Consider the following 27,812-nt stretch of genomic DNA (forward strand, 5'->3'; position numbering starts at 1 on the left):
TTAATTTTAGATCATATATTGATAACTTCAAATATGTTGATCATACGTTATCACTGAATACAATAGCAGATAGTTTCGTTGCTAAATTCTACGTCAGTGCATAAATTATCATCACCCTTGACTGCTTACGTGAAATAAACAAATCTAAAATGTGAAAAATAAACTGCGTATATATAACCAACATGAACCAAGAAAAGCCTGGCTATACGTGTTGCTGCATTCGAAGAAAATCACTGTTGTTTGCTACACAATATGACTTTAAGTTTTATTTTCACACATACGATTTGGTTCGTTGCAATGATTACCGGTACATCAAATTTAGATAGCATTGGCCGCTAATTAATATCTTCTACAAATCATAAATTAGAACAAATAGATTTTGGTATGTGGCTATTTTAAAAGTTTGAAATTGTTAGCTTAACCTGCAAAAACAGACTTATGGTTAATTACTTGACACAAGTGTAATTTCTTAAATTTGTCTTTTTATAAACAAAACTTTAATTGTACACATATCAGTATTATCTTCTTTGTTTTGTTTCTATTTTATTTAGAACATTTATCATGTAGATATACACAAACAATTGAATAAAAAGAAACACAAATTAAATTTTGAGTATAAGTTTCATGTATTATTTGAATATCAATTTTTAATTCAAAAAGATTCTTTCATCCGACAATCTAACATTGTATTCACTCATTAACGTCATCTTAATTTTACACTCGTTTGTAACTCGTTGGTTGCATTATTATTGAACATGCCTAACTGCTAAATTTAGTGTTCATCGGTTGCAAATTATTTACCTACGGTCATTGCCTATATTTCAATGTCACATTTGTCATGCGCGCGAAATTATAATTAACTTAACATTTTTACGAGTATTTCTTCATAATTGATAACCCAACCCTCCTGTTTTAACGCTTTTTGTATATTTATAAGAATCTTTTCAATACGTTCATTAACTTCAACCAACACATTATCCTGTTCCGTTAATGTATTGTTTGGGTCTAACTTATTTATATTCTTTTTAAAACGTTCCCTTTCTTCAACCAGCAAAATATCCATTTCCGGTAATTCATTATTTGGGTCTAACTCTTTGCGTCTTTTCACGTCCTCAATTACAAGTACCTCCAGCAATATTTTCCACTTGCAGTAAGTGAGCAGTGGTTCAGGATAGGCGATTATTGCTCTACGAAACTTAGACAGTCTTATTAGTAACTTTGGGCCTTCTTTGATCATTTCTGTTATAATTGCTTCCCATGTTATCTTTTGTTTGTCAGTCAATCCACAGCATTCCAACAGATTTCTCTCGGGAATCATATAATTATTCAAATTTGTGTTTTTTATCGCAGTTTTGAGTTCATTTAAGGCCACACGCAGCCAGTATAATAACATGTCAGGCGAAAACATTTCAGTTGGGCTCCTCTCTGCTAGCCACATCACAAGGTTCTTTACTACGTATGAGGTAATTTCCTTGTTCTTTGGTTTCAGTACATCCCTAACAATCATCTTCAGCAATACATACACTTTTATCAGAATGTCATTCAAATTGCGAACAAGTTCCGTCTCTCCAGTGGTAAAACAAATCCTCCACTCCATATGTTTATTGTCGCTCCCTTTGAATCCGACCGGAACAACATATCCTCCCATGCGTACGACTTTCTCAACTATAATATTCGGTGGCCAAACGCGAGGTCGTTTTGCCCATCTTTTTAAGATACTTGGACAAAGGCATCGCAAGGCATACACCAAGTCGTAACGAAGGGGTCCGTCCGATACAGGGAAAGATGGCCCTGATCGAGGATATAAAACACGATCTTCTTCAAAACTAACATATGGCGCATTGTCAATGAATGCCTCGCTGCCTAATATCTTATTTCCGTTTGTATCAGTGCTAAATACATTTTCAGTAACGAGAAGACATGCTTCACCTCGATATTTCAAATCGAGCAGGCAGTATCCAGGATAACAAGCGTCTGATCTAACTTCGAGAATTGTTTTGTGATTCGTGTTTGAAATTTTAATGATATGTGTGATATCACTTTCCACACATAGTATATCAGTTGATACAAGCATAACGTCGTAGTCACTTTCAAGCCAACAAGCCACACCTTCTGCCTTGCTTCCCACAGTGATTCGTGTCATGCTGTCACGAGTGTTTGACAGAATCCTGTCACGTTCCCTACACGCAACGACTCGGTAGTCAATGCACTCTTTGCTGTAGCCCATTATACCCATCATTGTCTCCAATTGTTTTGAACCCGCAGAAGAGTGCATCTATGAGGTATAAATGGAATTTAGTTCTAATAATAAATGAGTAATTTCTCATTGGTTTGATGAAAGATATACCTGTTATAAAGTTAAATATTTAACTGTTCATATGTCACGTTTTTTCAAACATTCATTTCTAATGATTAACTTTGTTTTCTTTTTTTTAAAGAAATTTTCCAATACAAAACATACAAATCGCATATGCTTTACACATGTATAATTCGTGATTAATTCATTAATTATGTTTGCCACCAAAGTAACATTGTATACAAACAATCATAGCCTACAACATTTCATATTTTTAAGAAGAATGTATATTATTCAACTTTCCGCGTATTAAAACTGCCAAATCAAAGATGAGAAATGACTCTAGTGGGAATAATGCTTTATTAAAAAAACAACCAAAGTCTTATAAAAACGAACCGCCTGCATTACAATTACACAGAAGTAAGGGTCAAAACTGGGTGGTTTAATCATTTCAACGAATTCCTTTTTTTTCAATTTCAAAAGCGTCTGAATAAGGTTTTCCGATATTTGAAACCAATTGGCTGTTTATTTCGGTTGTTGTGAAATAAACACAAGGGCAAAATAATCCAAATAATTTCAAAACAGGTTTTTCCTTGCTAACAACCAATGGGATCAAAATCATAAGCGTTTCAATTTGTTTCACGGCTATAACATCCGAATTGAGGTTAAAATAACCTTCAGTATTATTTTCAACAGGTTCTCTTCAAAATCATTAATAATAAGTATACTTTTACATTTAAATAGCTTTAAGAATTTTGCAATAACTAACTTATACACTCATATTCTGATAACATTCTTTTTGTCGCTATTTTTTGCGAAAAAACGGTGCCTGATTGACAGCATTGGATGGGTATTGTTTTCTTGAGATTTCGAACCAGTTGATGAACCTCTAATATATGCCTCATCATCTGTGATGTAGAAGCTTTGAACCAATGCATAGCTACTATTGTAACATATAGCTATATTAAGCATAGTAATATTGATACGATTATTTAGAAGAATAAAGAGACGCAAACCATAAAAGAAGAGACGGCAGGAACTTTAGAAGAATCAGCCTGCTGCTTTTTATCAGTAAGGTGTGCTATGCGTCCCTGTACAATGGACTTTCTCCGTTCCTGGAACAGGAAAACATCCTCATTGATTTCGCACTAACAGATCATGTAAAGATTTATTGTTTGCATTTATTAGCATTCCATTAAATAGCAAATATGTATTTGTAACATTCGTTGACATGTAACATTGCTTTATCTACAATGATCGCGAAATGCTACTGAAAAGTGTTATTCATTATGGTTGATGTAATGTTCAAATATAGGCTATATTCATGTCACGCGTCAGTATCAAGAACAAATACCGCGTTTGCTTGATTCCCGTTCTATTGTAATGCAAGGATGTGGGGTTTCCCCGCTCACATTATACGTTAAAGGTATTGCATCGAAAATAAACTATTAAGACCTCGGAATAGATATTTGACACTGAAATAATGTAATGTTATGACATAGCAATAATGGCAACGAATGCGAACGATCTGTAACGTATGCGCGATGTCGTCAGTGAGTGTCATTTCCATAGTTAAGTCTTAGTTAATTCCTCAAAATCAAAGAACTCTCACTTCAGTTAGTGCCACACAAAACAAACATTTCGTTTTCCATACCGCAAAAACCTATTTTGAAACCGTAAAAAATCTTGAAACAAATACCTCGACGAGATATTACACGAAATATTTAATTTCGAATACGTTTGCGCTTAGATATCAACGGGCCGGGACATATTGATTTTAGTTTCAAAAAAAAAAAGTCTTTTGTGTTAAATCGCACGAGCAACTTTTAAGTTCCTACATCGCATCAATAACCGAATTGTATGTGTTGCGATGGTATCAGTCCCTACCATGCTGCCGGAAACGTGCAAAATAAGGTCATGCGTTATTGATTAGGGCACAGATTCCCATAGGGATATCAACGTTGGAAAGCCGTTGGATACTAAAACAGGCTTGTTACAATGAATCAAATCGGCTATGCGTCAACGATTTTAATACAGAATATAAGTGGGTAACGGACACAAAAACTTATGTCGTGAGACAACATATGAATTATCCGAGATAGGACTCCACGCGCAAAACCATTATGAGCTTACTCATTATTTTAACCGTTCACGAACTAGTCCACGACTTTAAGAACTTTAAGACTGGTTGTAAACAGTACAACACAAAATGTATAACTTAGTTTTAAAATATCGTATGCAATCAGTGCGATTTGAAGTTTGAAAAGTATTGAACGTGTGCGAATGTTAAGGCCTAAACTTTAATAAAAATGTACGTATGAAATTTCAAAGCTAAATAAACCGGATGGGATATCTTTTTCCAAATAAAATTTTTATGAGCCGGTTTGAGTGGGTGAGCAAGTACCGTTCATCCGCCAGGCACTGCATAACAAAGATAAAATAGTAACGCTTGAGAAGGTAATACTTGCGAATTTTCGGTGCAATCTAAACTGTTTAAGCTAAAACATTTAACATTTTAAATACAAGACCCTTTTCACTCCTTAAACGACGTTTAAGTGTAAATTGATACAGGTCAGTGGAAACTTTTGTCTACAGCAAGCTCAATTTCCACATACACAAGCTTGCTATAAACGTTAGGTAGTAAACAAGACAGCCTAAACAAGCAATCAAGTCCATAACACAAATAAAAAATAAAAACCAGTCTCAAAAGAACAGACAACAATGACAACATAATTATGTAAACAATTGCGCAACATAAAACTCGCGAAACAAATAAAATACAACTTAAAAAACGCGTGGATGAAATCAAAATCAAATTTTCGCGTTCCCAAAACCACCCAATGTTTTTAAAAGAAATGATAAAGGAAACTATCGAACAGTATAAAGATAAGATCCTTGGAATCGTCATTCGCCAAATATAAATCTTTGTGAAAGCGACGTTTTTGAACAAAACGTGAAATCGAATTGCTTTAAAGGGAAAGCGCAACAAAAATCGAGAACCTTAAACAGCAACGTATAAAAATATAACATAAGAAGGCCAGTCATTCAATGAACCACGACGAGTTTGGAACAACCCAAATACATTTTCACGAGAATCATAAATTTTAAAACGGAAAAAAAACATTAAGTACTTCGCGCGTAACCTCCTGAACTTTTCAGACGTCTTTCATAGCAGCAGAATAACTTGTGTTGAACCTGAGCAAGTTGGCGCGATCAGTGATAACGGAATAACGGACCGGAATCCTCCCACTGAAACTCCAGATTGAGAATCGAACCAATTAACAACATATTATTTACTTTCGGTTTATGAACGTGTCGAGAACGTATTAAGTTTTGATATGTCTATGAAACTCTTAGATTATTTCTGGATCTGGAGTGGTACGTCGAAGAAACCACTTATGGCTTTTACTCGACGGACTGGAGCGCGCGATTTTACACTATTGATGTTTTGATAAACTGTCTTTGAAGGTATCTATTGTTGAAGAGTTCATAATTTCATCGTATTGTTTGTTCCAGTCCATGGCCTAGTATCACGAACGTTCTCAGGTTTTAAACTCAACTCAGCAGATGAGATTTGAGTTCCCACTCACCTGAGAATTGAGTATGATGTGTATCTCACAAACGAACTCATAACTCATCTCAGTTGAGACCGACTCAACTTTCCGATTCAACTCAAATATGTATTATTTGTTAAAGATGTAAGCGACGTTCTTCAAAAAGAGATTGATTTATAACACTTTAACGGGAAATAGTGTCAGTTTTCTTTTCGTCTACGAGAGTGAAAATGCATAGGTCTGAAAGCTCTGTCTGTTTGAAAAAATAATAAACCATAACGATGAGCTGAACGTAAGCTAAACGGGCTCTAACATCGGCAATACGATGCGAGCTGAAACATGGAAATCTACAGTATCCAGACAAATTTGCGAAGGTAATTAGCTAGTATGTGTGCAAATTATTGTTTTTTCAAGTAAATCATTTATTGTGTTTAACATGTGATATACATCTAGAGATAAAAATGCTGAAATGCCTTCAAAAAATATTAATGCATTTAAAATGCAAACATAAAAACCTGCTCAGACAAAGTTGTACTTTTATAAGTGTTCTGTCACACTGCACGTTTGTAATAAGTAATTTATGCATTTGTAACCAATCACATGCTTTAAACTTGTAGAAGATAAACCCAGTTAAAACCAACTTAACGCACTTTAAATTATATTGTTGCTGGAAAAAAACTGTATATTCGTCACCTCTCAGTTTAATCGATGTTGTTTACAACTTTAGTTTAATAGTTTTTATTTAAAACAAGAAACCGTCGGGGAACGGGTGATGCTCCCCAAGGTTTTTTTTGTCACAATATTGCACTATATATTCAGATAAAAGGAAACGTCTTGAGGGGCATAACTTTGGACACAATAATACGGATGGTTTAGCAACTTAAAAATTTCAAAGGGTCATAACTAACCCCCTAAATAAATCATCTAACCAGAACCCACAAATAGCATGCGCATCTCCTCAAGGTAGTTAAGCTTCCCATAAAGCTTCATTGTATTCCAGTCGGTAGTTGGGAAGAAATAGCCCGGACAACAATTGCACTATATGTACAGTTTATAGAAAATTTCAAAGGGCCATAACTCTGTGAAAATCATACGACCAGAATCGGCTGATAATATGCATATCTCCTCTTGGTAGTGAAGCTTCCCATAAAGTTTCATTGACTTCCGGTCATTAGCTGCTGATAAATAGCCCGGACAAAAATTGTGCACGAACGGACACACCGACGGACGGACGAAGCGGCGACTATATGCTCCTCCCCAAAAAAAATTTTGGGGAGCATAAAAATATTAAAATTCTATTGGACATATGAATTGAATTAAGCAGGTCTGTAACTAGTCTGTGGTCCTCATGTCCCTGTTTAGACCAGTTTATTGACAACTGTTTTTTGACGGCATAACATTATTATTCCAGCTGGAATCTTAAATAAAATTAACAGTTGACAAAGCTTTTATTCTTTAAAAACATTGTCAAATTTTGATCCGTAAGAGATTTTTATTCACACGTGTTAATTGAAAATACTGTAATTAAAGACTGCTCCACTCTAAAAAGTTTTGAATTCTTTGATCACTCATTTATTAAAATTTACAATGTACGAAATCCCAAAATTACCCAGTACAAATTTGTAATGACCATATATGACTGAAAGAGTCAGAAGTTAATAAGAAATGTGTGGTTTGCTAGTATGTAGCCTATTTTTCTTATGGATACATTTTAGTGTATTTTGTGTTACATTTAAGTCATGTTCTTGGGAATGATGTGTGTTGTAATGCCATGCCTGTTGTACACATTTAAATATCAAGATCACTTAACTCAATCGTTTAATCATTTTAATAGGTAACTTACATTCTTCACTTGTTTTATTTTAGCAACTGGAAGCTTCAAGGCCATAGAACTGTTCAAGAAATTATAAAAATGTTTGGGAATACAAAAAACAAGAGGTATAGTTTTCTATAGTGAATACTTTGTGCGCACAATGTAACAGTTTTCAATTAAATTATTTTTTTAAGCACTAGTCTGTGTGGTCTGGTTGCCCAGCAAAATTACTATGCACATACAAAATGCTAGAAACTATACAGAACTTTGGTGTTTGGTGTGTTCTGATAAAATAGCAGTATATTTATATATGTGCTTAGTCTATGACCATGAATTAGTATGTCTGGTATATTAAATTGTGGGTTCTGTGGATATCTGTAATATAGGATTACATTATTGCTGCTATGTTTTTTAAACATGTTCAGTTTAATTCTGTAAGGCTTTTCAAATTTCATGATACAAACACTTGTAGAACCAAAACGAGCTCATGAAGCATTGAAGTCTTATTATTAATGGTTTGTGTTATTTTCAACAAACACACATTTAAAGCTTGTGCGAATACCCAAAACAAACTATTTCAAACAATCGTTTGAATTTTCTAGCACAAAAATTTGGAATTCGTTACCCCAATCTATACGTCAAACAAACAATTTTATTACATTTAACAAAAAATTAAAAGCTATCTTTCTACCACACTTAATGAAATAAACTAAACATGCTTCATGTTCAGTTTATGAAAATCACCTTAGTTTAATGTTTGAATACTGTTCTTGCATAAATGGTTATTGTAGTTTTATGTCTGTCATTTGTTTTTAAGTATAATATATTTCATTATAAGTGTGCATGCATATATGATTATTTATGTTTTGCTCTTATTGCTCAAGATGAAATATGATGTATTTGTTGTAAATTGTATATTGTTAGAAGACCTTGTTGAAAATAAGAAATGCATTATATAAATTGCATATTATGTAATTTCAATGATGTATTTCTTAACAATATAAAGAAGTGAAACTCCAGCTGCTGGAGCAGTATTGAATTTTCATTAAAACAATCAACAAGTCTATCTTTTTTTAATAAATTAAGATTTTATTATTATTATTATTATATGCCTGATACATGAAATATCTGTATGTTTTGTCTAATACATATTTTTTTTAATAAAGCCAATTTAAACTGTTACATTTATTTACTTGCAGTGACATGTCAAGCATGTAGACACAGCTTCATATTAACCCAGAACAAATGCTTAAAAAGTCGAGAACCAGAAATGACATTCTTCTGGACATAAACATATTTGGATGAAGAACTCGTGTCTCTACAAAAGAAATATTTCAACGTTCAATTATTTCCAAAAATCTTAATCTGTAATTACTGATATGAAACGATGTGTATATTGTAGTCTCTAAATTATAAATGACTCTTTATTAATATGAATATTCTTAATGTTTTATTAATTGAATACACATGTAATTGCAACTGTTATAAAAAAATTAAATATTATAATCATAAATATGTTTATAAAAATTACTAAACAAATTGCACCGGTAAATAACAGTTTTATGTTTCAAAGGGTAACTAAAGACTTGATTATTTAACAAAGCATCATATGAAGGATGTCTTTCAGTACCGTACATGAATTATAACATTTAGCAAATATATGTAGTTGTTTGGTAACCAAGCTTCTAGCATAATAATAATATCCATGTTTATATACTCTACACTCTCTATTATTAGGTGAAAATACATTTAAAAGCCTGCTTGTTAATGTTACTTCGAGGATTCTCAGTACTGACCTCCAATACCCATAAGAGCTATGATACTTTAGGGATAAAATTAACCAAAACACAAAACTTTACCAAATGTTCAATTATCTTAGTATAAAAGGGGCCATAATTCTGTCAAAATGCCAGTCAGAGTTACATAACTTGCCTGCACAGTCCCCTTACGATAGTTAGTAAGTGTTGCAAGTCTGAAAGCAATAGCTTTAATACTTTAGGAATAAAGTGAACCTAAACACAAAACGTAAACAAATTTTCAATTTTCTAAGCATAAAGAGGGAACATAATTCTTACAAAATGCTTGATTCAGTTGTCTGCTCTTGTTTATAGATTGGGGTCATGTTGTAAAAGAAGTATGCAAAATATTTTAGCAATATGACAAGTTATATAGAAAATATTTGAGGTGGTACGCAAACTTTAAAATAAATTTATCAATAATATGCATATTCTAAGTGGAAAAAGGGCCATAATACTTACAAAATGCTTGTTAAAGTTGCCTGCTCTTGTTTATAGATTGGGGTCATGTTGGAAAAGAAGTATTCAAAATATGAAAGCAATATGTCAAGGGACATTGAAAATATTTAAGGTGGTACGCAAACTTTGACATTCCAACGCTAACACGGGATAGGGAAAAGTACCTTCAGTATATGATCTTTTCTGGAGCTTGAATAAATATGAAAAATATTTAATTACAATTTCTTTCGTAAACTTATATGCCGGTATTGGGTGTTTACTTGAACTAAAGTATGAGGAAGCAGAAGCTGATATTTGGGTGTGTAGTATAGCTCTTCCTATTTGGAGAAAATAAAATAAAATATTACGGCAATATATCACTTTAATAAATAGTTTTATCACATGTCATACCCTGTTCCCCATGTAATATAACCATTTCAAATATTTTTATCTTACACATGTGTTATATACTTTTTTAGCGTTTTCATCGGCTTAGATTTCGTTTGATTGACCAATCGCATTTTGTTATTTTGCTGAAATGCCGTTGCAACATCAAATGACGTCACGAAATGTAAACAACATTCGGGATTTATCATTATGTTTGCGTAAATATTTATTTGCTCATTTAAACACATGTGATAAAAAAGATATGACACTTGTTGGCATTTCATAAAAGGCAAGCTTACTAACACAATTCCTGGACGAGTTTAATAAAATATGGTATGATATGGCAACTCGTGCCAGATCCTATATATAGCAATCACTTGACGACATTTTCAACTGAACAGTTCGATCAGCTGATGCCTCTTATTGACTTCTGCTCTCTTTACTGGTGCGTTGTTTGTAACCGCTGGATCCATCATGTCCAAAACTTCTATCTCTATCAGCGGAATGAATAATTCCAAGCACAGGTTGAGCAGGCGAATGCAAATTTTTGCTGTTCTACAGCACTCATTTGGCTTGGAAAGTCAGGCATCCACCAGTGCAATGCAGGCATCTAAACACATATCGCAAGTCTTTCTTTAACATAGCACTTAGTCTAAAAGATTGCCCTCCTTCTTGAAAAATCGTCAACAATTTTCTACATTTTAATTGACTAAATCATGCTGTTTTCACTGAGGTTTATTTGATGTCAATATAAAGTTATTCTGTATGTTCATTTTTAAAAATTATCAATAGCCTATGAAACACGTTATTTGTGTCTGTATTAGCTATTGCTGTAAATTGATCTATTTTGTGAATTAATGCAACACGTTATCTTAAAGCCACTGCTATCAAACACCGAAGCATCATATGTAGCATTCGGCAATCTTTACACAGCATCAATGAACCATAAAGAAGAGTTAATGTGTTACTTAAGAAAAATTTTCAAGATATAACTGATAGCTGCATCTGCTTAAGCATTAAAAAATAGAAGCTTGATAACACAGTGCTCATGGTGTCAATTATTGGTAGTTAATGTTATTATTGCATGTACATACAATAATCATTATTTTATGTCAAAGATGATAAGCAGTACGCTAGTTCAATTTGTTATGGTATTCCTCAGCTTTATTATCAAATTTTATTATAAGGTGATGAATCATAAAACTGCATTTACATTTACCTCATGTTGGCATCAATGACAGCCGCTCAGTAATGTTAATAAACCCTTTCCTGCACACATCAGCTTCTTCAGATTCAGCTGGTTTTATAATTAGAATTACAGTCCCGTCTACTGCTCCAACTACATTTCAAATGCATAAAAGCTGGTTCTTGTGAAAATCTGAAAATATCAATACATTTTTATTCAACTTAGTATAACAATTGGAAATAAGACAAGGGCTGTTTGTAAAACATGCATGCCCCCCATATGGGCTGTCAGTTGTAGTGGCATCCATTGTGTGAATACGTTTTTTGGCCCTGTGACCTTGACCTTTGACCTAGATACCTGAAAATCAATAGTCATCTGCGAGTCATGATCAATGTACCGATGAAGTTTCAGGATCCTAGGCGTAAGCGTTCTTGAGTTATCATCCGGAAACCATTTTTCTATTTCGGGTCACTGTGACCTTGACATTTGACCAAGTGACCTGAAAATCAATAGGGGTCATCTACAAGTCACGATCAATGTACCTATGAAGTTTCATGATCCTAGGCATAAGCGTTCTTGAGTTATCATCCGGAAACCATCTGGTGGACAGACGGACATACGGACGGACGGACCGACATGTGCAAAACAATATATCCCCTCTTCTTCGAAAGGGGGCATAATAAATATAATGAAATGGGCATTAACCCATTTTGTTTATACAACAAAAGATTATTCTAATTATTAAAGCTCTAACATGGAAGTTTATTCGAAATCATTTAGTATAAGCCTAGGTAAAGATCTAAAATCTAGGGGCTTCGGGTTCCAGGACCACCGTTAGTGTCGAGGCCTGAATATCGTAGTTAAGTATGGTTCAATTAAAACTTGTTGAAGGTCACAAGATACTAAAAGATTTCCTTAAGAAATTCAATGTAAAAGCAATAACTTCAACAAAAAATATTTTCAAACTTTTGCGCGTAGAGAACCCCATAACCATACCTTTTCTTACAGAGCATTCCAAGACGAATTGATTTAAACAATAAAAAAAACATAGATCATGTGGTATGTAAAAAAGAACTCCACGCGAATCAACTGAACGATCACTGTTTTATGGCTATCTTTTTACCGGTTTTATATCTCCAGTTGATGATGGTTTTCCGCCAACGCCTTTTGGTAAACGGCCTTTCTGGTACTATACTGTCTCCAACCTAAAGCAAAACAGTGAATTTCTAGTATGCAGCAATGTTTTCCTTACCACATGCACACAGACATGTTCAATAATTAAGTCATGGCAAGTGCCCATAAAGAGAATTGTGTCTTCAAATAAATGGCGATTTTGTTTTTAGAGGGAATAGCATTAACACCAAAAGTATTTAGTATACTGTAACCTGAAGTATTACATGCTCAACAGTCATAAGCGGGTTGGGTAAATCAGTCTTCATTTATTTACATCGATAAATACACACTGGCAATAATAGAATGAGTAAACATAAATAATGTATTAAGAAACACCAGAATTTTAGATAAAACTTACTTATTATCGTAAGATTTCATTTATACAGTATTAAAACATTCATCGTTAAAATGTTATGCTAAAACCAAGGCACGCGTTGTCAAATGCTATGTCAACAAAGGGGAACTACTCTATACGTTTTGTGGTTAAATTCTACGTATTTGCCTTTGAAAATCAATTCAATTTAGCAATGATAAAGGTGTCAAACAAAGGTTTCTTTGCCCTATTTACTATCAAAACTGACAGCAAATATTGCATCGGCAGTCGGTGCGTCCAATTTATAAATCAGCAATCCAACAATGAAATATATAAATAGTTTCCGGGTGAAATCGATATATATCGCTTACTTTTTCTTTGCTGCTTACCTCAAAAACGCGTTAAATCGGCTAATGTCCTCGTAAACGTTGAATGCGTTCATCAAAAGCGGCCATGTTTGAGTACTGCTTTACAACTTGAGACAGGTTGAACGCTTGCTCAAATAGTTGTGCTCAAACTCAAAGATGAGTTAGACTCAGTACTCAAAAACGTTTCGTGATCACCAATTTAAGCAAGGTGTTTAACTCATCACAACAATTGAGCAAAATCTCAAAGTTGAGTTAAAATATCGACTTAAGTATGTTCGTTATACTAGGCCAATGACAGCTTTATGTCCCCGGTCATAGCTATATATATATATATATATATGTATATATATATATATGGGCAGAATCGTAAAAACACGTGTCTTTATTGAGGATATCACTGAAAATCCGATTGAAATCGGTTGAAAACAAACAATATAGCGAATTTTATTTTGGGATCGAGTACGGTAAAGTACGAAAACGACCAAATGAATATTCATGATTCGACACGTGACTTCAAACCTTAACAAACAATTTGGCGGATACGGGCGAATTTAGCGGAGCGAAGGAAAGAAAAAAAGCAAATACATCTGTTACAGACGGAAACTGAGTTACAACGCTACGTTTTGCTAAATCTATGTATTTATTTTCCATAGGCTAATAATGCTAATAATAGCATTATAATTTGCATAACTCGCGACGCGGCGATTATTTTCGCCTGTTGCATGTATTTATGATCTTTTACATGTTATTTTATCGATTCAAAACCGATTTTGACAGGTTTTTGATGTCAATCTCGATAAAAATGTATTTCAATGAATTTATTAAAAGTCTATTTCTCGCTATACGATTTATACTTAAAACCACGATCTATTACGCAAACTGGGGCTTTTAACAAAGAATGCATTTTTAAAGATGACAGTTTTTGCTGGAATTGTTTGAATCACTTGAAAAAAGTGTTTATTAGTTTACACGCTATAATTTGATGGATATGGCCCTCGTATTGCTTAGCCCTTATTAAACGTTTAGGCCTTAAGGCAGCATTCAATGGAAATGGCCGGTACATGTCCTTTCACCACCTTGTACAAGAGCGTCAACCTGTGGGAAACTTGTGTAGCATTTCTTCACGCTGTCTGAAGCGGTAGTCTCCAGATGAACCTTGATAAACCTAGGGATGAAACTTGCGGCAGATTGCTTAACACTCTCTAGGGATCCATGTCTTTTTGGTTGAATGGGCCCCGTACAATACTGGCATATTCTTGCTTTAAACGGACACGTGCTATGAAGGCACTTTTGAGGCAGTCTAAATGGCAGTGATTGAGGATTCTTTTGAGGAATCCAAGCCTAGAGTTCGCTCGCTTTGTTATATTGGTGATATAGTTTTTCCATTCCATGTTTTCTGATAAAGTAGTACGAAGGTAGGTGTTTTCATATACTCGTTTGAAGATATCTTTGTAAATTTTATTAAAGAAGCTAGATTTGTGTTTGGAACTTAAATAACATTTCTTTGCGTTGAATTCCACCACCCATTCGTTGGCCCATTTCTGAATGTTATCTAGGTCATTGTGTAGAATCACATGATCTTCAAGTTTATATGTGTGTAAAGAAGTAAGTCGTCTGCAAAATTTCCGATCTGTGACTTCAATCTCTCTGGCAGTTTGTTTATGTGGCATAAAAATAACAGCGCTGTCCCTTGAGGAACTCCGGAGCTCAATGGTACTTGATGTGGTTACTCCCCGTCAACAACCACACACATTTCTCGGCAGGTTAGGAAGTATGAGATCCAGGAGAGGAGGTTACCTCGGATTCCGTAGTTCTCGAGATTCAGTAGCAAGCGTTGGTGTAGGACCGTGTCGAAGGCCTTATTCAAGTCCAGGAGGATGGTATAGATGTGTTGTTTTGGTCATAACAGTTAAGACAATCATGGATTGTTACAACTAGTTGAGTTTCACACGAATATCCAAAGCGAAATCCGTGATTCATGGAGGTGAGAACTCTGTATATTATCAAGATGGTATAGAATGTGGTGGCAGATGATATTCTCGGGAAGTTTGGAGGTGACTGGTAAAGTATACAGGGCGGTAATTTTCCGCTGCGTGACGGTCTCCCTGTTTATATACTGGTGCTATGTTGGCATATATCAAATATTTTGGCAATGCGCCAGTGTTGATTGATTGCTGAAAGATAGCGGTAAAAGCTGGGGTCAGCTCCATAACACAGGTATGGTGGTCTTTGTTGGGTACTTCGTCAGGATCTACAGCTGAGTTGACCATACGGTTAATAGTTTGTTAAAGCTTGCTTGACCGATCACATGTGTAGGGATATTTTCTGTTATATTGTCTGGAAAACTGGTGTCTGTTGTTAGCCATCATTTTTGGTGAAAACTGATTGAAGCTGGTTTACTAAGACATCAGCTCTGCCTTTGGAGTCGTTGATGAGGTGACCAGTGGAGCATAAGGCGTCAAAGTGTTCCAACTAGACAGGTAATCGCAAAGACCAGATTAGACGATCTGTGAACTTTTTACTGGGCCTGGGTTTGATTGAATGTCGCCACATAACACGAGCAACGAAGGAATGAGGGCTCTGTTCTTAGCAGGTTGGGCAGAATCAGCAGATCGGTACCTGTGTTTTTACTGTTCTGGCAGTAAGGCCGATGAAAAACGATGTAAGATCCTTATGAGATGGATAATGTTTTGTCTGGCAACAGCTGATAGCGATAGTTGTTATGAGCAGTATACCCGAGCGTGAGTTTGAACAAATTCAGACTGCATTTTTGCTTCATGTTTATGCCGGGTGGGTGGGGTTTTTTTGCCGAAGCACGCGTTAAAAGTACTTGAAGTTAATTAAAATCAAGAAATGTTTGTCTTGTATAAATACACGCGACTTTTTCGTTGCGAATGCACACTCCTCCGTTCTGCATAATAATGGTAACAACCATATACTATTTTAAACTACTACGGAATATCTTAATCTCATGAACTTAACGTTGGATCTTAAGTTTTTTTGATTTTTTTGTAAGCGTGTTAAGTTAAATTAATTGCAATATTATTGTGTAAACGGTTTTCAGGACATAATCATCCCAAGCGTCAACCGCGGTCTTTTATCATTCGAATAATGCACAGCAAATCTCAATTTAACATGCTTTTCGGCGTGTTTTCGAAAATGTAAAACTGTAAACAAATCAACAACTGTTCTTGCATCTCTTGAATACCACGCGTCAAAATGTTGTTTTAGGTATAAAACGTACAATAACCGCGGAAGTACTAAAAAGCCTTGTGGCTGAAATTCTATAATTAATAGGTATGCTTGAATATCAACCTTTTGACTTGTAGGATCAGTCCACGTGTATATTTTTAATGCATGTAAATAGAATATGCTGAATATTATTGTATATTGTTCCATTTTTTTAATATTATGTTTGTGGCGTTGTTCATAATACAGTATTAAAAATTCTAAAAATTAAATAACAATCAATTATTGAATCCTTTAAAAACCGATCATTCGAATACAAAGTTTGCTAGTCGTTTCCATCCCTTATATTTTAATGAACCGAAACGACGTAGTGTTTAGGAGACATATAAGCCCATTGGGCCGGGTGTTATATAATTTGATCCAATATCATGAGCAAACAGTATTTACATTATACACATGTACCGTTAAATTAAAAACCTATATACACTGCAAACAAATATGTTTTACAATGCTCTCATCTTATGGGATCTTTTTAAAGTAACACTCGCGCACTTAATGAGTTATGCACCATATTAAAGCAGTGTTATCAAACATTTACATTTCACTCATACTTTTTATTAACAAAACGTATCAGGAAGGCAACATATGTCTAGGTAGGCTAATATTTGATAATTATGCCATTAATAGTTAAGAATGTAATTATAAATTCGAGTTATATATGAGAAGCAGCCACTTAATAAATTATTATTGAAAGGTAATCTGGTTTCTGAAAATAAGACTCTACACACCATCCAAAGGACTGTACTATCGTTGATTTTGATTATACAATAGTTAACATACAGAAACAATTGGACGAATTTATTTTAAACCCAGTAAAATAGGTGGTCTTAATTTGAATTATCGTCTGAGACTGTCGTTTATTTTTAAAAATCTGTAAAAAACGGAAATATTCATCTTGCCCTTTACTATGAATAAATAATAGTTTTTATCCTTGGCATCAACTCATATCTTTTATTACAAAAACCTTTTGATAAGACACATATATAAACTTACAATTTCCCGTCTATATATGATTTCTTCAGGAAACATTTGTAAACTGAGTCTTTCATATTTGCGTCTCGAATCGTCGTGCTCTTCAAGTCGATTCTGCGTGAAATTTCCTCCAACATGCTGAACAATTTCTTCATCTAAACTTAATGAATGAGGGTGATCATCTGTAATGTAACAAATATTGCAGGAGATATTTTAGAGATGAAATTATAAGTAATAGTAGACAGTATAATGTATATTGTTAATAATAATTGTAATACTAGCTCGCTACCACGCGAACAAGATAGTAACTGGTGTTTCAAAATAAAAAATGTAAAGGAATTCATGAAAAAAGAGTAATTGGCGTTATTTGACCCCCATATAAACATAATATTAAAAAACACATAATCCTTCTTTTTCGCATATTTTATTGAGTTATATTAATGATTGATTAGATACAATGCGTTAACACAAATACATGTATACGCTGCCCAAAATGTGTTTTTGACTCACGTCTACATTAAGATTGGAACTCTTCCACCAAAAAATTCGAACACTTCAATAAGAATTTTACAATTCTACCACGTCGTAAACAATAGTGGGCATGTGAATAACGATTTTAAATTTGGTCCGAGGAAAAAGACGCCTACACAACATTTCATAATTTAAAAAATTAACATTTCACTTACCGTTTAATAAAACGAAACCTCTATGTTATGTACTATGTACTTTTATTTTCTCATTAATGATAATACCGTATTAAATTTCTAATACCGCTTGAATATAAATATATCAATGTGATATAATGTAATTGTGAGATGTATGAGCAAATGATTCACTTTAATTACTGAAGTGAACAGCAATCAAATCCTTCAAAACGTAACGACTCCGATACACGAGTCCGGTATGTACATGTATGTGCTAAAAGCCTAAAACCGTTCACTCACCGTAAAAAAGATATAAATAAATGCCAATTAGGTGAGCAAGTTTATCACTAAATGAAATTTTAATAACTCATACAGTTAATTAATATTGGACAAGTCCCTTTTCAAGTTTGAGGAACTCGTATATGACTTTGAGACTATACACGATTTATTACCCCATACATCAGAAAGCGTTCACTCACCGTCTACAATATCAGAAGAAATGCCAATTAAGTGAGCCAGTTGATCTTCAAATGAATCTTCTATTAATGCACATAGTTCATTGATTTTGGAAGAGTCCTTTTTGAAGTTCAAGTAACTGTTATATGAAATCATGCTGGCGATATTACCCCCTACAATAGAAACAAACTGACGGGTAATTTAATCAGAATTACAAATTGTAACATAGTTACAGTTTTAATACTGATTCATTCACACCAATTATTATATTTCAAAGTTCATCTCGTTCGTTATATCCCTCATGAAAGACGACGGCATATAGCAATCACAGTGTCCGTCCGTCTGTTCGCCTTCGCGAAACCGTCTGTCATCTCTTTAATTCGGCCATCAATTGATGCGGTTTTAAATTACTTGGCTCAAATGACAACCATAATCAGACAACATGCTGCGTGTTCACCCGTCTACCTACTAACAAGATCAAAGTAACACTTAGAGGACTAAAGTCACATTTGACCATGTAACGGCTTTTTGTTTTTAACTTGATTTGTTAAGAACAAACGTGAAATGTGGGGCATTGTGGGAATTAAAAATACAATCAGAGCATAGATGCAAACTAGTTCAAAATCGCATTTAGGAGGGCCAGTGCAAAAATTAGAGTTTTAATCGATTAAAAGGCATACCGTTTTATATATGTAAATCTGTGTAATGTTATAATATAATACTGGATGTATAATATACAATACTGCTATGATTCTGTACCTATATCAATATATTTACATTTGAAATGTATACTGGTTAACATCCTACAGCTCTAATGTATTTAATCTTTTATTCCATATTTGTAAAACGATAAGCTTGTTATGCTAAAGTTGAATAAATATTATGTTTTGTTTTGTTCTGCTAATGTTGTGAGAATGACGATAATTATGACAAGTGTTTATTTACAAAACAATAATTGCAACATGGATGTTAAATGAACATGTTGACATCATAAAAAGACTGTTTGCGAGAACCTGTTAAAATCAACTTCGATTTAACAAGCTGGAACTAACCAGTATTATATTACAACAAAATGAAACACACTTCTTTTTAAACGGAAAGTAATACAATGTTTCAACAAATCTTCACGTGATAGGACATAATGTCATTGAAATTGTTCAAATGACATGCACTTACTACATCGACATAGCATTAAAGAATATGTGAAAAACGTTCATGTTGTAGAAAATGATACAGACTGGGGTTTTCGTCAACTTTAGATTTATTAAAACAAAGATTTAATATTATAATACATGATCGCAGTAATTTAGCCCATTTAGTAGACAAATTGAAACTAAAATTGATAAAAAGCATAAGACACACAAGTTAATACTGCAAAAAGGGAATCAATTGTATTGTTATACAATATCTTTAAAAGTTAATAAGATTTGATGAGTTTTAAAATTTGATAATAATCATCGAGACGATTAAAATCTGACCTAGTTATTGTCAAGATTACCATTCCGTCTGCACGTGAGCAATATAAAATTTAGAAGTTAATATATGCGGATGCTAGAGCAATTACAAGGATATTCTCACATTTAACTGGAATTGATACATTCGGTCTCGATATTTTCAGATAAATATTATGGCGAAATGTCATCAATATTGAATAGAAATGCTTTTTTAGAGTGTTTACAAATTTGTTTTTCTTCATAGTGTTTACGTTTTAGGGTTGGTTCAGATTAAAACCTTACATATATTTTGTATAATACACATTTTGACAAAGTCTTATCAAATCTAAGTCAAGAATGTGGCTTTTTGAGAAGTAACACGGTTTTTTTATGATTTTACCGGTTGACCTAATTTTGGCACATTTGGACATGGCCTAGATATTGTCAATATTAACATTCTGAACAAGTTGTATCAAGATGTATTACTAAATATGTATTTTTAAGTAATTCTAAAGAAGAAGACGACAACAAGGTGAAATTAAAATTTAAACGTGTGACCTTGTGTTTCGAACGCAGAATCAAATCTGGAATATGAATTGTTAAGAGAATAATTCTTAACAAGTTTCAACAAAACTTGGTTAAAACTGTTGCCTACAGAGAAACTCGCGTACATACATAACGATGATGTTTATTTACCGGTGTTGGCGTGCAGCACTGTAAGCAAGGTCGGACACATAATAAGTGAACATAAATTATAAAAAAATGTGTATATTTCTTGCGAAATAAAGATTCCATCATCAGACTGCTATTTTAACAAATGGGCTGTTTCGTGCCGAATTTTCAGCACAGTTGTAGATCAGACCGTGTGTTTTACTTAAACACACTCAATCCTTTACCTGTACACATAGTTGAAGGTTTTTAGAAATCGTTCCTACAGTAAACGAGCTTTTTATGAATATAAAAAAGAAGTTTCAAGAAAAACAACCTATATATTTTCAAAACGCTAATTCATTCTTTTAGCAGAAACATAATTGTTATTTTTTTTTATTTCACGTGTGTGCTGCTCAAAAAGCTTTGTTCTTCGGTTCGAAATTGTATTTTGTTGAAATTTGAGTCTGCAACGAATTTCATCTAAAAATCGTTTCCGTCTGATTCAATGTCTAACTGTTTTTTAGTCCGTCTCACGTTTAGTTTTCGTGCATGATCTCAGACGCTAAAAGGCTCCTAGGTATCAAAGCATCTAGCAGCAGCATGGGAGTATATGGGGAACTAGGAAGGTATCCACTTTACCTTAACAGAAACGTTCGTATAATAAAATACTGGTGTAAACGTATCCATTCAAATAACATAATCATATCAAAATTGTATGGACGTTTCAAAAGTCTTAAAGTATGTAAAGGTAATTGGGCTATAAATGTGAAGAAGTTATTAGATACCTACGGATTTTCATACGTATGGGACAATCCCTCTTCTGTCAATCTCCATACCTTCCATATTGTATTTAAGTCAACTGTTATAGACGTGTTTAAGCAATCCTGGTACAATTCGATTAATAATAGCAACTCATTAATGACATGCAATTTATTTAAATGCACCTTTGAGTTTGAACCATATCTTGATTATTTGCCAAACAAATTGCGAATATGTTTTTCCAAATTACGATTATCGTCGCTCAAATTAGCAATCGAAACAGGTAGACATAAAAATATAGAGAGATCTAAGCGATTATGCGCAAAATGTTAAGTCAGAGATATTGAAGACGAGTACCATTTTATCATGATATGCCCAGCCTTCAATTCACTGAGAAAAGAACTAATTTACTATTATAAAAGACCAAGTATGTTAAAATGTTTTGAATTAATGGGTACTTCAAAGAAAACACAAGTAAGGAACATGAGCAAGTTCATATGTAGAGCCTTAATGCAGCTCCACCTAGTTAACTAACCCAGGATATTCAAATATTAACTTATTAATTGCCCTTCATCTAATAGTTGGGTAAATAAACTCGTCTTTTTAATGTTTAATGACCGTACTATGTTCATCCTCCACATTCGTCTTTACAAGTTCGTATAACATTCACCTTATTCATCATCAGTAGTATTCATTTGCCTAGCACAACTTAAATATTGTTGTTGCGTATTTTGAAAATTGTAAAACAAAAATCAATTTTCGTACAATTACTTTTTGTTTTTAAATTATCTAGCTTGTACAGTTAAGTATATCTCAAATAATTCACGTATAGCCTTAACGCATGTTCCAATTTTATTTATCTTGAACATAGTTGTTAAAATATTAACTAACTAAGTTTTCTTCATTTTTTTATATCAACTTGTCTTGTATAACGTTTTAATAATTGCACTATGTTTATGGTTTTCATCCTCCAATATTTGTATGAAAGTTAATTGCAAAATTATTGTTTCATCATCTGTATAAGTTAATTTAGCAAAACACGAATACTATATTATTTTTTTTCTAATTAATATTTGTAAAAACAAATATTTATTGTGTATAACTAATTAATTAAATTCATGTTTGTATGTATATAATCTTTACGCGATCAATATGATATCTAAATATTCTTATTTGTACTCACGTTGGCATTATGCTTTGTATAACTATGTTGTAAATGACAAAAAAGTGTAAAGTTTACGTCTGTAAAACATTCTGTCTGTCTGTCTTTCTGCTAATGATCCGAATTTTATTATATTTGATATGAAGAATGTGTTAATTGTGTTAGGGTCGTTCCTCGCCAGAATGTTAAAGGAAGGAGTCCTTTGAACGTTATTTTTCGAATTGTGTTTGTGTTTCAACGTTAGATCGAAGGAATTTTTTGGAAAATGATATGCACTTGCCGTTTATGCTAGAAATGCTCATATTGGGAGGTCGTACCTCTCTGTCGATTTGGCGATTTTTATTTCGGACACTAATTATTCGAAATTTATCAAACATTATATGCAGCAACTATTGGATGTGAACATGCGTGTATGTTCAGGTTGTTTGGCTTAAATAATAGTAAAGGAAGTTATTGCCCCTTTTTATTAATAATATACATATTTCAATTAACTTTACGTTTGTTTCAAGTATCCCATACATAGGAATGCGCATATTGCCAGATTCTACCGTCACATTGATTGTTTGGAAAATGTTTGCTTGAACGACCATTCGTTTCCAAACTAGATCTCGAACATTTATGATCCGAATTAATAAAATTGTATACGCATCACCCCTATATATAGGGCATGAGCCACTTCTTAAGTGGTAATGCGCCAATGATATTTCAGTGATGTATTACCATTTTGAATATAAAAACATCTAATGAAGCTTTACATTTCCGCGCGATACCTCGAAGAGGACATGCAAGTTCACATTATTCTGGCTTTTGTGTTTATTTTTCAAAGAGTTATTGGCTAAATTTCTTGTCCCCTAACATTTTTCTCTCTATAACCTTTTATCAAATTAATATATAATATTATATTGTTTATAAATTAATAGCGACATCGACCACGCCCACCTGGAATGCGATCCCCAGAGGTGTTGAAGCTATTTATGTATGACATTACTTTACAATAGCTTAATTCGTTCAAGAGTTTTTAAGCTGATAACATTTGTTCCATATTGAGTTTTTTTTAAGTTAGCGCGCGTCCTCCCGATCAAATTTGAACTCTTAATCATCATTCATTAAACGATCATATAGCACATTATTTCCATGGGGAGGAGACGTTTCTTTGTCGCTGGCTAGAAATTCAAGGTTATTCTTAACGTTCATAATTCAATAATGAGAATAGTACAGCGCGTCCGAAATAATAGTTAAATATTAGATTAACTTATCAAACATGTGAAGACGGAGAGTGTAACGCAAACGTCATACTGAAAAGCATTCTTATCGTGGTGCCGAAAGAAAATGTGTCCTTTTTTGTTAGTAACTGTGTCCTTGATATTAACCCAATCCATTCCTAATTCAATCTTGAGCAAGGTCCTCATATAAGGTTATTAAATATACAGAGTAATATAAATATATATCAAAACGTTTTCTAGTTATTAAACGGAAACTTCTGTACGCTTAAACCCGAAAAATTGTGAGGCTAATAAACTACTGTACATAGGCAAAACAATATGACTTTTGACAGTGACAATTATATTTAATCAGTGCAATTTACTCACATTCGTTGTTTTTTGTATTAGATGGTATGTAGCCGTTATCTAATAGCGTGACCATTTCTTTCAGACAGTCTTCCATGTCGGTCTGCGAAAATATGTCATGTTTCCTATAAAACTAATTATCAGTATTAACAGTGAAGTGTTTGATACGTTGTTTACGTAATTCAAGGCTTATTACTGGATACCGTTTAACATGATAGAACATTATTTTGTTATAAATATTTATGACTATTCATGCTGTCCACAAAGGATTGTTTTCGCGTTTGCAGGTTTATTAACACCATTGGAACGAACAGTTTTCGTTCAAACTAAACCACTATTCCATTATATAAACTTACATCAAATTCATCACTTTCCTCAGAACAGCTTGATTCTTGGTCGGAAGTGTCTGTGTCTTCCAAATAGGGTGGCCTACTTCTGTAAACTTTTTCATCGTTGACTTGGCTTTCTAGATCAAGGAAAGCAATATTTTTCAGTTCAGGGTTTAATAAGTATTTCAACAGAAATAAAAAAAATCTTTTTCGATTTTGAGGCACTTATTTTGTCTTGCTAAATTTTAACTATTTATTGAAATGTGGTTTACACAAAACATGTAAGTTTTGGCAATATCACTGCATTTGTCTGTATAAATCTCAGACCTTGTTTTAATAAAACACATAAAGGGTTCTTGAAACGTTTAAGATGTTGTTCATCTTAACGTGTGGTTTTCGTTCAATTGCAGAAAAGCTAATAATATGACGCTTCTATACGTTTAAAATATCTTAGACTTAGGTGTTCTAAACATTCTTAACTGTCTTCCAAGATTAAATGCAATCGTCAATGTATCCTTTTCATCATATTTTATATGGTTTGGCATAATGTCACTCATCATGCTTTGCCTTTAAATAATTTTAAGAATGCACGGTTCATAATTGACCAAATTGGAAGCAACTATTACATACTATTTTTTGGCGTTGTCAGTACATAATATAATATGGAAGGAAACGGCTTTCGAAATTTTTCTTTTACATAAATATTGATGAGAAAACCGATAACCATTAAGATAACACTTAACGTTTAGGTATTCTTCGAATGAAGTCTGGGGAGTAACGGCCATTGGAGTCCATAACGGTAAATGAGAAAAACGCGAACGGATGACGGTAATTATTGCAAAGGGAAAACGCGTTTTTTCTATCTATCTATCTATCTATCTATCTATCTATCTATCTATCTATCTATCTACTACTATCATCTATCTAGCTATCTGCCTGCCTGCCTGCCTGCCTGCCTGCCTGCCTGCCTGCTGCTGCCTGCCTGCCTGCCTGCCTGCCTGCCCTGCCCTGCCTGCCTGCCTGCCTACCTGCCTGCCTGCCCTGCCTGCCTGCCTGCCTGCCTGCCTGCCTGCCTGCCTGCCTGCCTGCCTGCCTGCCTGCCTGCCTGCCGCCTGCCCTGCCTGCCTGCCTGCCTGCCTGCCGCCTGCCTGCCTGCCTGCCTGCCTGCCTGCCTGCCTGCTGCCTGCCTGCCTGCCTGCCTGCCTGCCTGCCTGCCTGCCTGCCTGCCTGCCTGCCTGCCTGCCTGCCTGCCTGCCTGCCTGCCTGCCTGCCTGCCTTGCCTGCCTGCCTGCCTGCCTGCCTGCCTGCCTGCCTGCCTGCCTGCCTGCCTGCCTGCCTGCCTGCCTGCCTGCCTGCCTGCCTGCCTGCCTGCCTGCCTGCCTGCCTGCCTGCCTGCCTGCCTGCCTGCCTGCCTGCCTGCCTGCCTGCCTGCCTGCCTGCCTGCCTGCCTGCCTGCCTGCCTGCCTGCCTGCCTGCCTGCCTGCCTGCCTGCCTGCCTGCCTGCCTGCCTGCCTGCCTGCCTGCCTGCCTGCCTGCCTGCCTGCCTGCCTGCCTGCCTGCCTGCCTGCCTGCCTGCCTGCCTGCCTGCCTGCCTGCCTGCCTGCCTGCCTGCCTGCCTGCCTGCCTGCCTGCCTGCCTGCCTGCCTGCCTGCCTGCCTGCCTACCTACCTACCTACCTACCTACCTACCTACCTACCTACCTACCTACCTACCTACCTACCTACCTACCTACCTACCTACCTACCTACCTACCTACCTACCTACCTACCTACCTACCTACCTACCTACCTACCTACCTACCTACCTACCTACCTACCTACCTACCTACCTACCTACCTACCTACCTACCTACCTACCTACCTACCTACCTACCTACCTACCTACCTACCTACCTACCTACCTACCTACCTACCTATCAATCTATCTATCTATCTATCTATCTATCTATCTATCTATCTATCTATCTATCTATATATCTATCTATCTATCTATCTATCTATCTATATCCGGAGACCACGTGACGGTTTGAAAACATAGTTAAAGCTAAATAGAGAAAATAACCAGTATACATGTAAATCGTATGTTAACACTTAAAGTGTTTTTATTTGTGTTCAAACACAATATTTAATTATCACAATCCTAAATTAACACATGAATATGATTGACTAAAGTTTAAAAAAATATCTTAACCTGTAAGTTATACTGTTTAACACAAATAAAGGTTTCTACATCCTCACTAATTTGAGCAGATTTGTACATACGTAACAAAGTACATAATCATTGTTTGTGCTCCAACTAAGAGAACAAGTGTCGGTATCGGTGGTATGATTAACAGGTTGGTGGTATCAAATTCATTGAAGTGAACAACATTCGATTTATGAGTCCAATGACTGGCTTATGTATTTTATTAATCCTTCTTCGTTTATATCCACTGGCTGGTTTAAGATTGAGCACATAACATGTTGATAACTAAATACACTCTTTAAATAGACTATCTTGAGCGGGGTAGATATTTACGTTTTGTTATTTCCTGCTGTTGACTTGGAGTAGATGTGATAATGGTAAATTTATCCACGCGCATATCTTCACTGGATACCACACATTGCACATCGTACGAATCCACGTCTTTTTGGTCAGCGCAGTCGTCCTTTAAACAGTATATACTACACAAGCATATAAAGACAACCACAATCAATTACAAATAAAAAAGTTTGAATGTAAACTATTTATATGAACATTGTATAGAAGAATTAAAGGCACATGTCGTACACAAATATTTAAAACATTCATCTAACATTAATTATAAAGCTTTAAGATTTAATGAATGAAGTTAATTTTAAACAATTGTGCATAACGGTTTGGTTACCTGCCTTGTGATGCACGTTCCCATTATTTCGAACGCGCGATGGTCCAACGCTAACTTATATTACACAATCACGATAAAACGACAGATTTTGATTGTTGAACCTCTCATAAATGTACGCTAACGGCAACTTATATCACGAACTACACGATCCTGAGAACGGGATCCATGTTTCTCGAAAGATAATAGTTCCATGTCATAAGAGGCTATATCTGCACACCTATTGCACATTTCGCTTAAATGCCTGGATGGTTTATTTTAAAGTTTGCTTAGAACATTACTGGTTTAAAAAAGCGTTCCATAAATCCATATATATATGTTGTTTTGAAAGGATGTTGAAATCATCATTTTTTTAAAATATTTACAATATTCGCGTACCAATTTACGCACCATCTTCTCTAC

At 34.6% G+C, this 27,812-nt stretch overlaps 1 protein-coding gene and 1 long non-coding RNA gene across 3 annotated transcripts; both read right to left on the reverse strand.

Annotated features, from left to right (window-relative positions):
• LOC127846627 (uncharacterized) lies at window positions 1-27,812 on the reverse strand. 2 transcript variants are annotated; one of them, XM_052378056.1, is made up of 8 exons: window positions 27,414-27,812; window positions 27,065-27,194; window positions 24,575-24,684; window positions 24,240-24,321; window positions 18,669-18,818; window positions 17,567-17,727; window positions 3,313-3,411; window positions 1-2,275 (listed from the first exon to the last, which is right to left on the reverse strand). In XM_052378056.1, the coding sequence occupies exons 1-8, from the start codon at window positions 27,435-27,437 to the stop codon at window positions 857-859; spliced, it is 2,175 nt and encodes a 724-aa protein (XP_052234016.1). In that variant the 5' UTR covers window positions 27,438-27,812; the 3' UTR covers window positions 1-856. The 2 variants fall into 2 exon arrangements, with proteins under 2 accessions (XP_052234016.1, XP_052234017.1); XM_052378057.1 differs by lacking the exon at window positions 18,669-18,818.
• LOC127846628 (uncharacterized) lies at window positions 9,914-13,600 on the reverse strand. The gene is made up of 4 exons (XR_008033586.1): window positions 13,002-13,600; window positions 12,594-12,675; window positions 11,504-11,662; window positions 9,914-10,894 (listed from the first exon to the last, which is right to left on the reverse strand). It is a non-coding gene; the product is annotated as an uncharacterized LOC127846628 (long non-coding RNA).

Source organism: Dreissena polymorpha, chromosome 9 (assembly GCF_020536995.1).
Source record: "Dreissena polymorpha isolate Duluth1 chromosome 9, UMN_Dpol_1.0, whole genome shotgun sequence".
In the NCBI taxonomy this organism is placed as follows: domain Eukaryota; kingdom Metazoa; phylum Mollusca; class Bivalvia; order Myida; family Dreissenidae; genus Dreissena; species Dreissena polymorpha.

What these genes read in the sequence shown, in the direction of transcription:
- LOC127846627 (XM_052378056.1), bottom strand. Translation starts at nt 27,437, where the DNA reads ATGGGAACGTGCATCACAAGGCAG. An exon ending in GAACGTGCATCACAAGGCAG is followed by an intron (nt 27,195 to 27,413) that starts GTAACCAAACCG and finishes TACTGTTTAAAG; the next exon opens with GACGACTGCGCTGACCAAAA. An exon ending in TTCTTCTGATATTGTAGACG is followed by an intron (nt 17,728 to 18,668) that starts GTGAGTGAACGC and finishes GTTACATTACAG; the next exon opens with ATGATCACCCTCATTCATTA.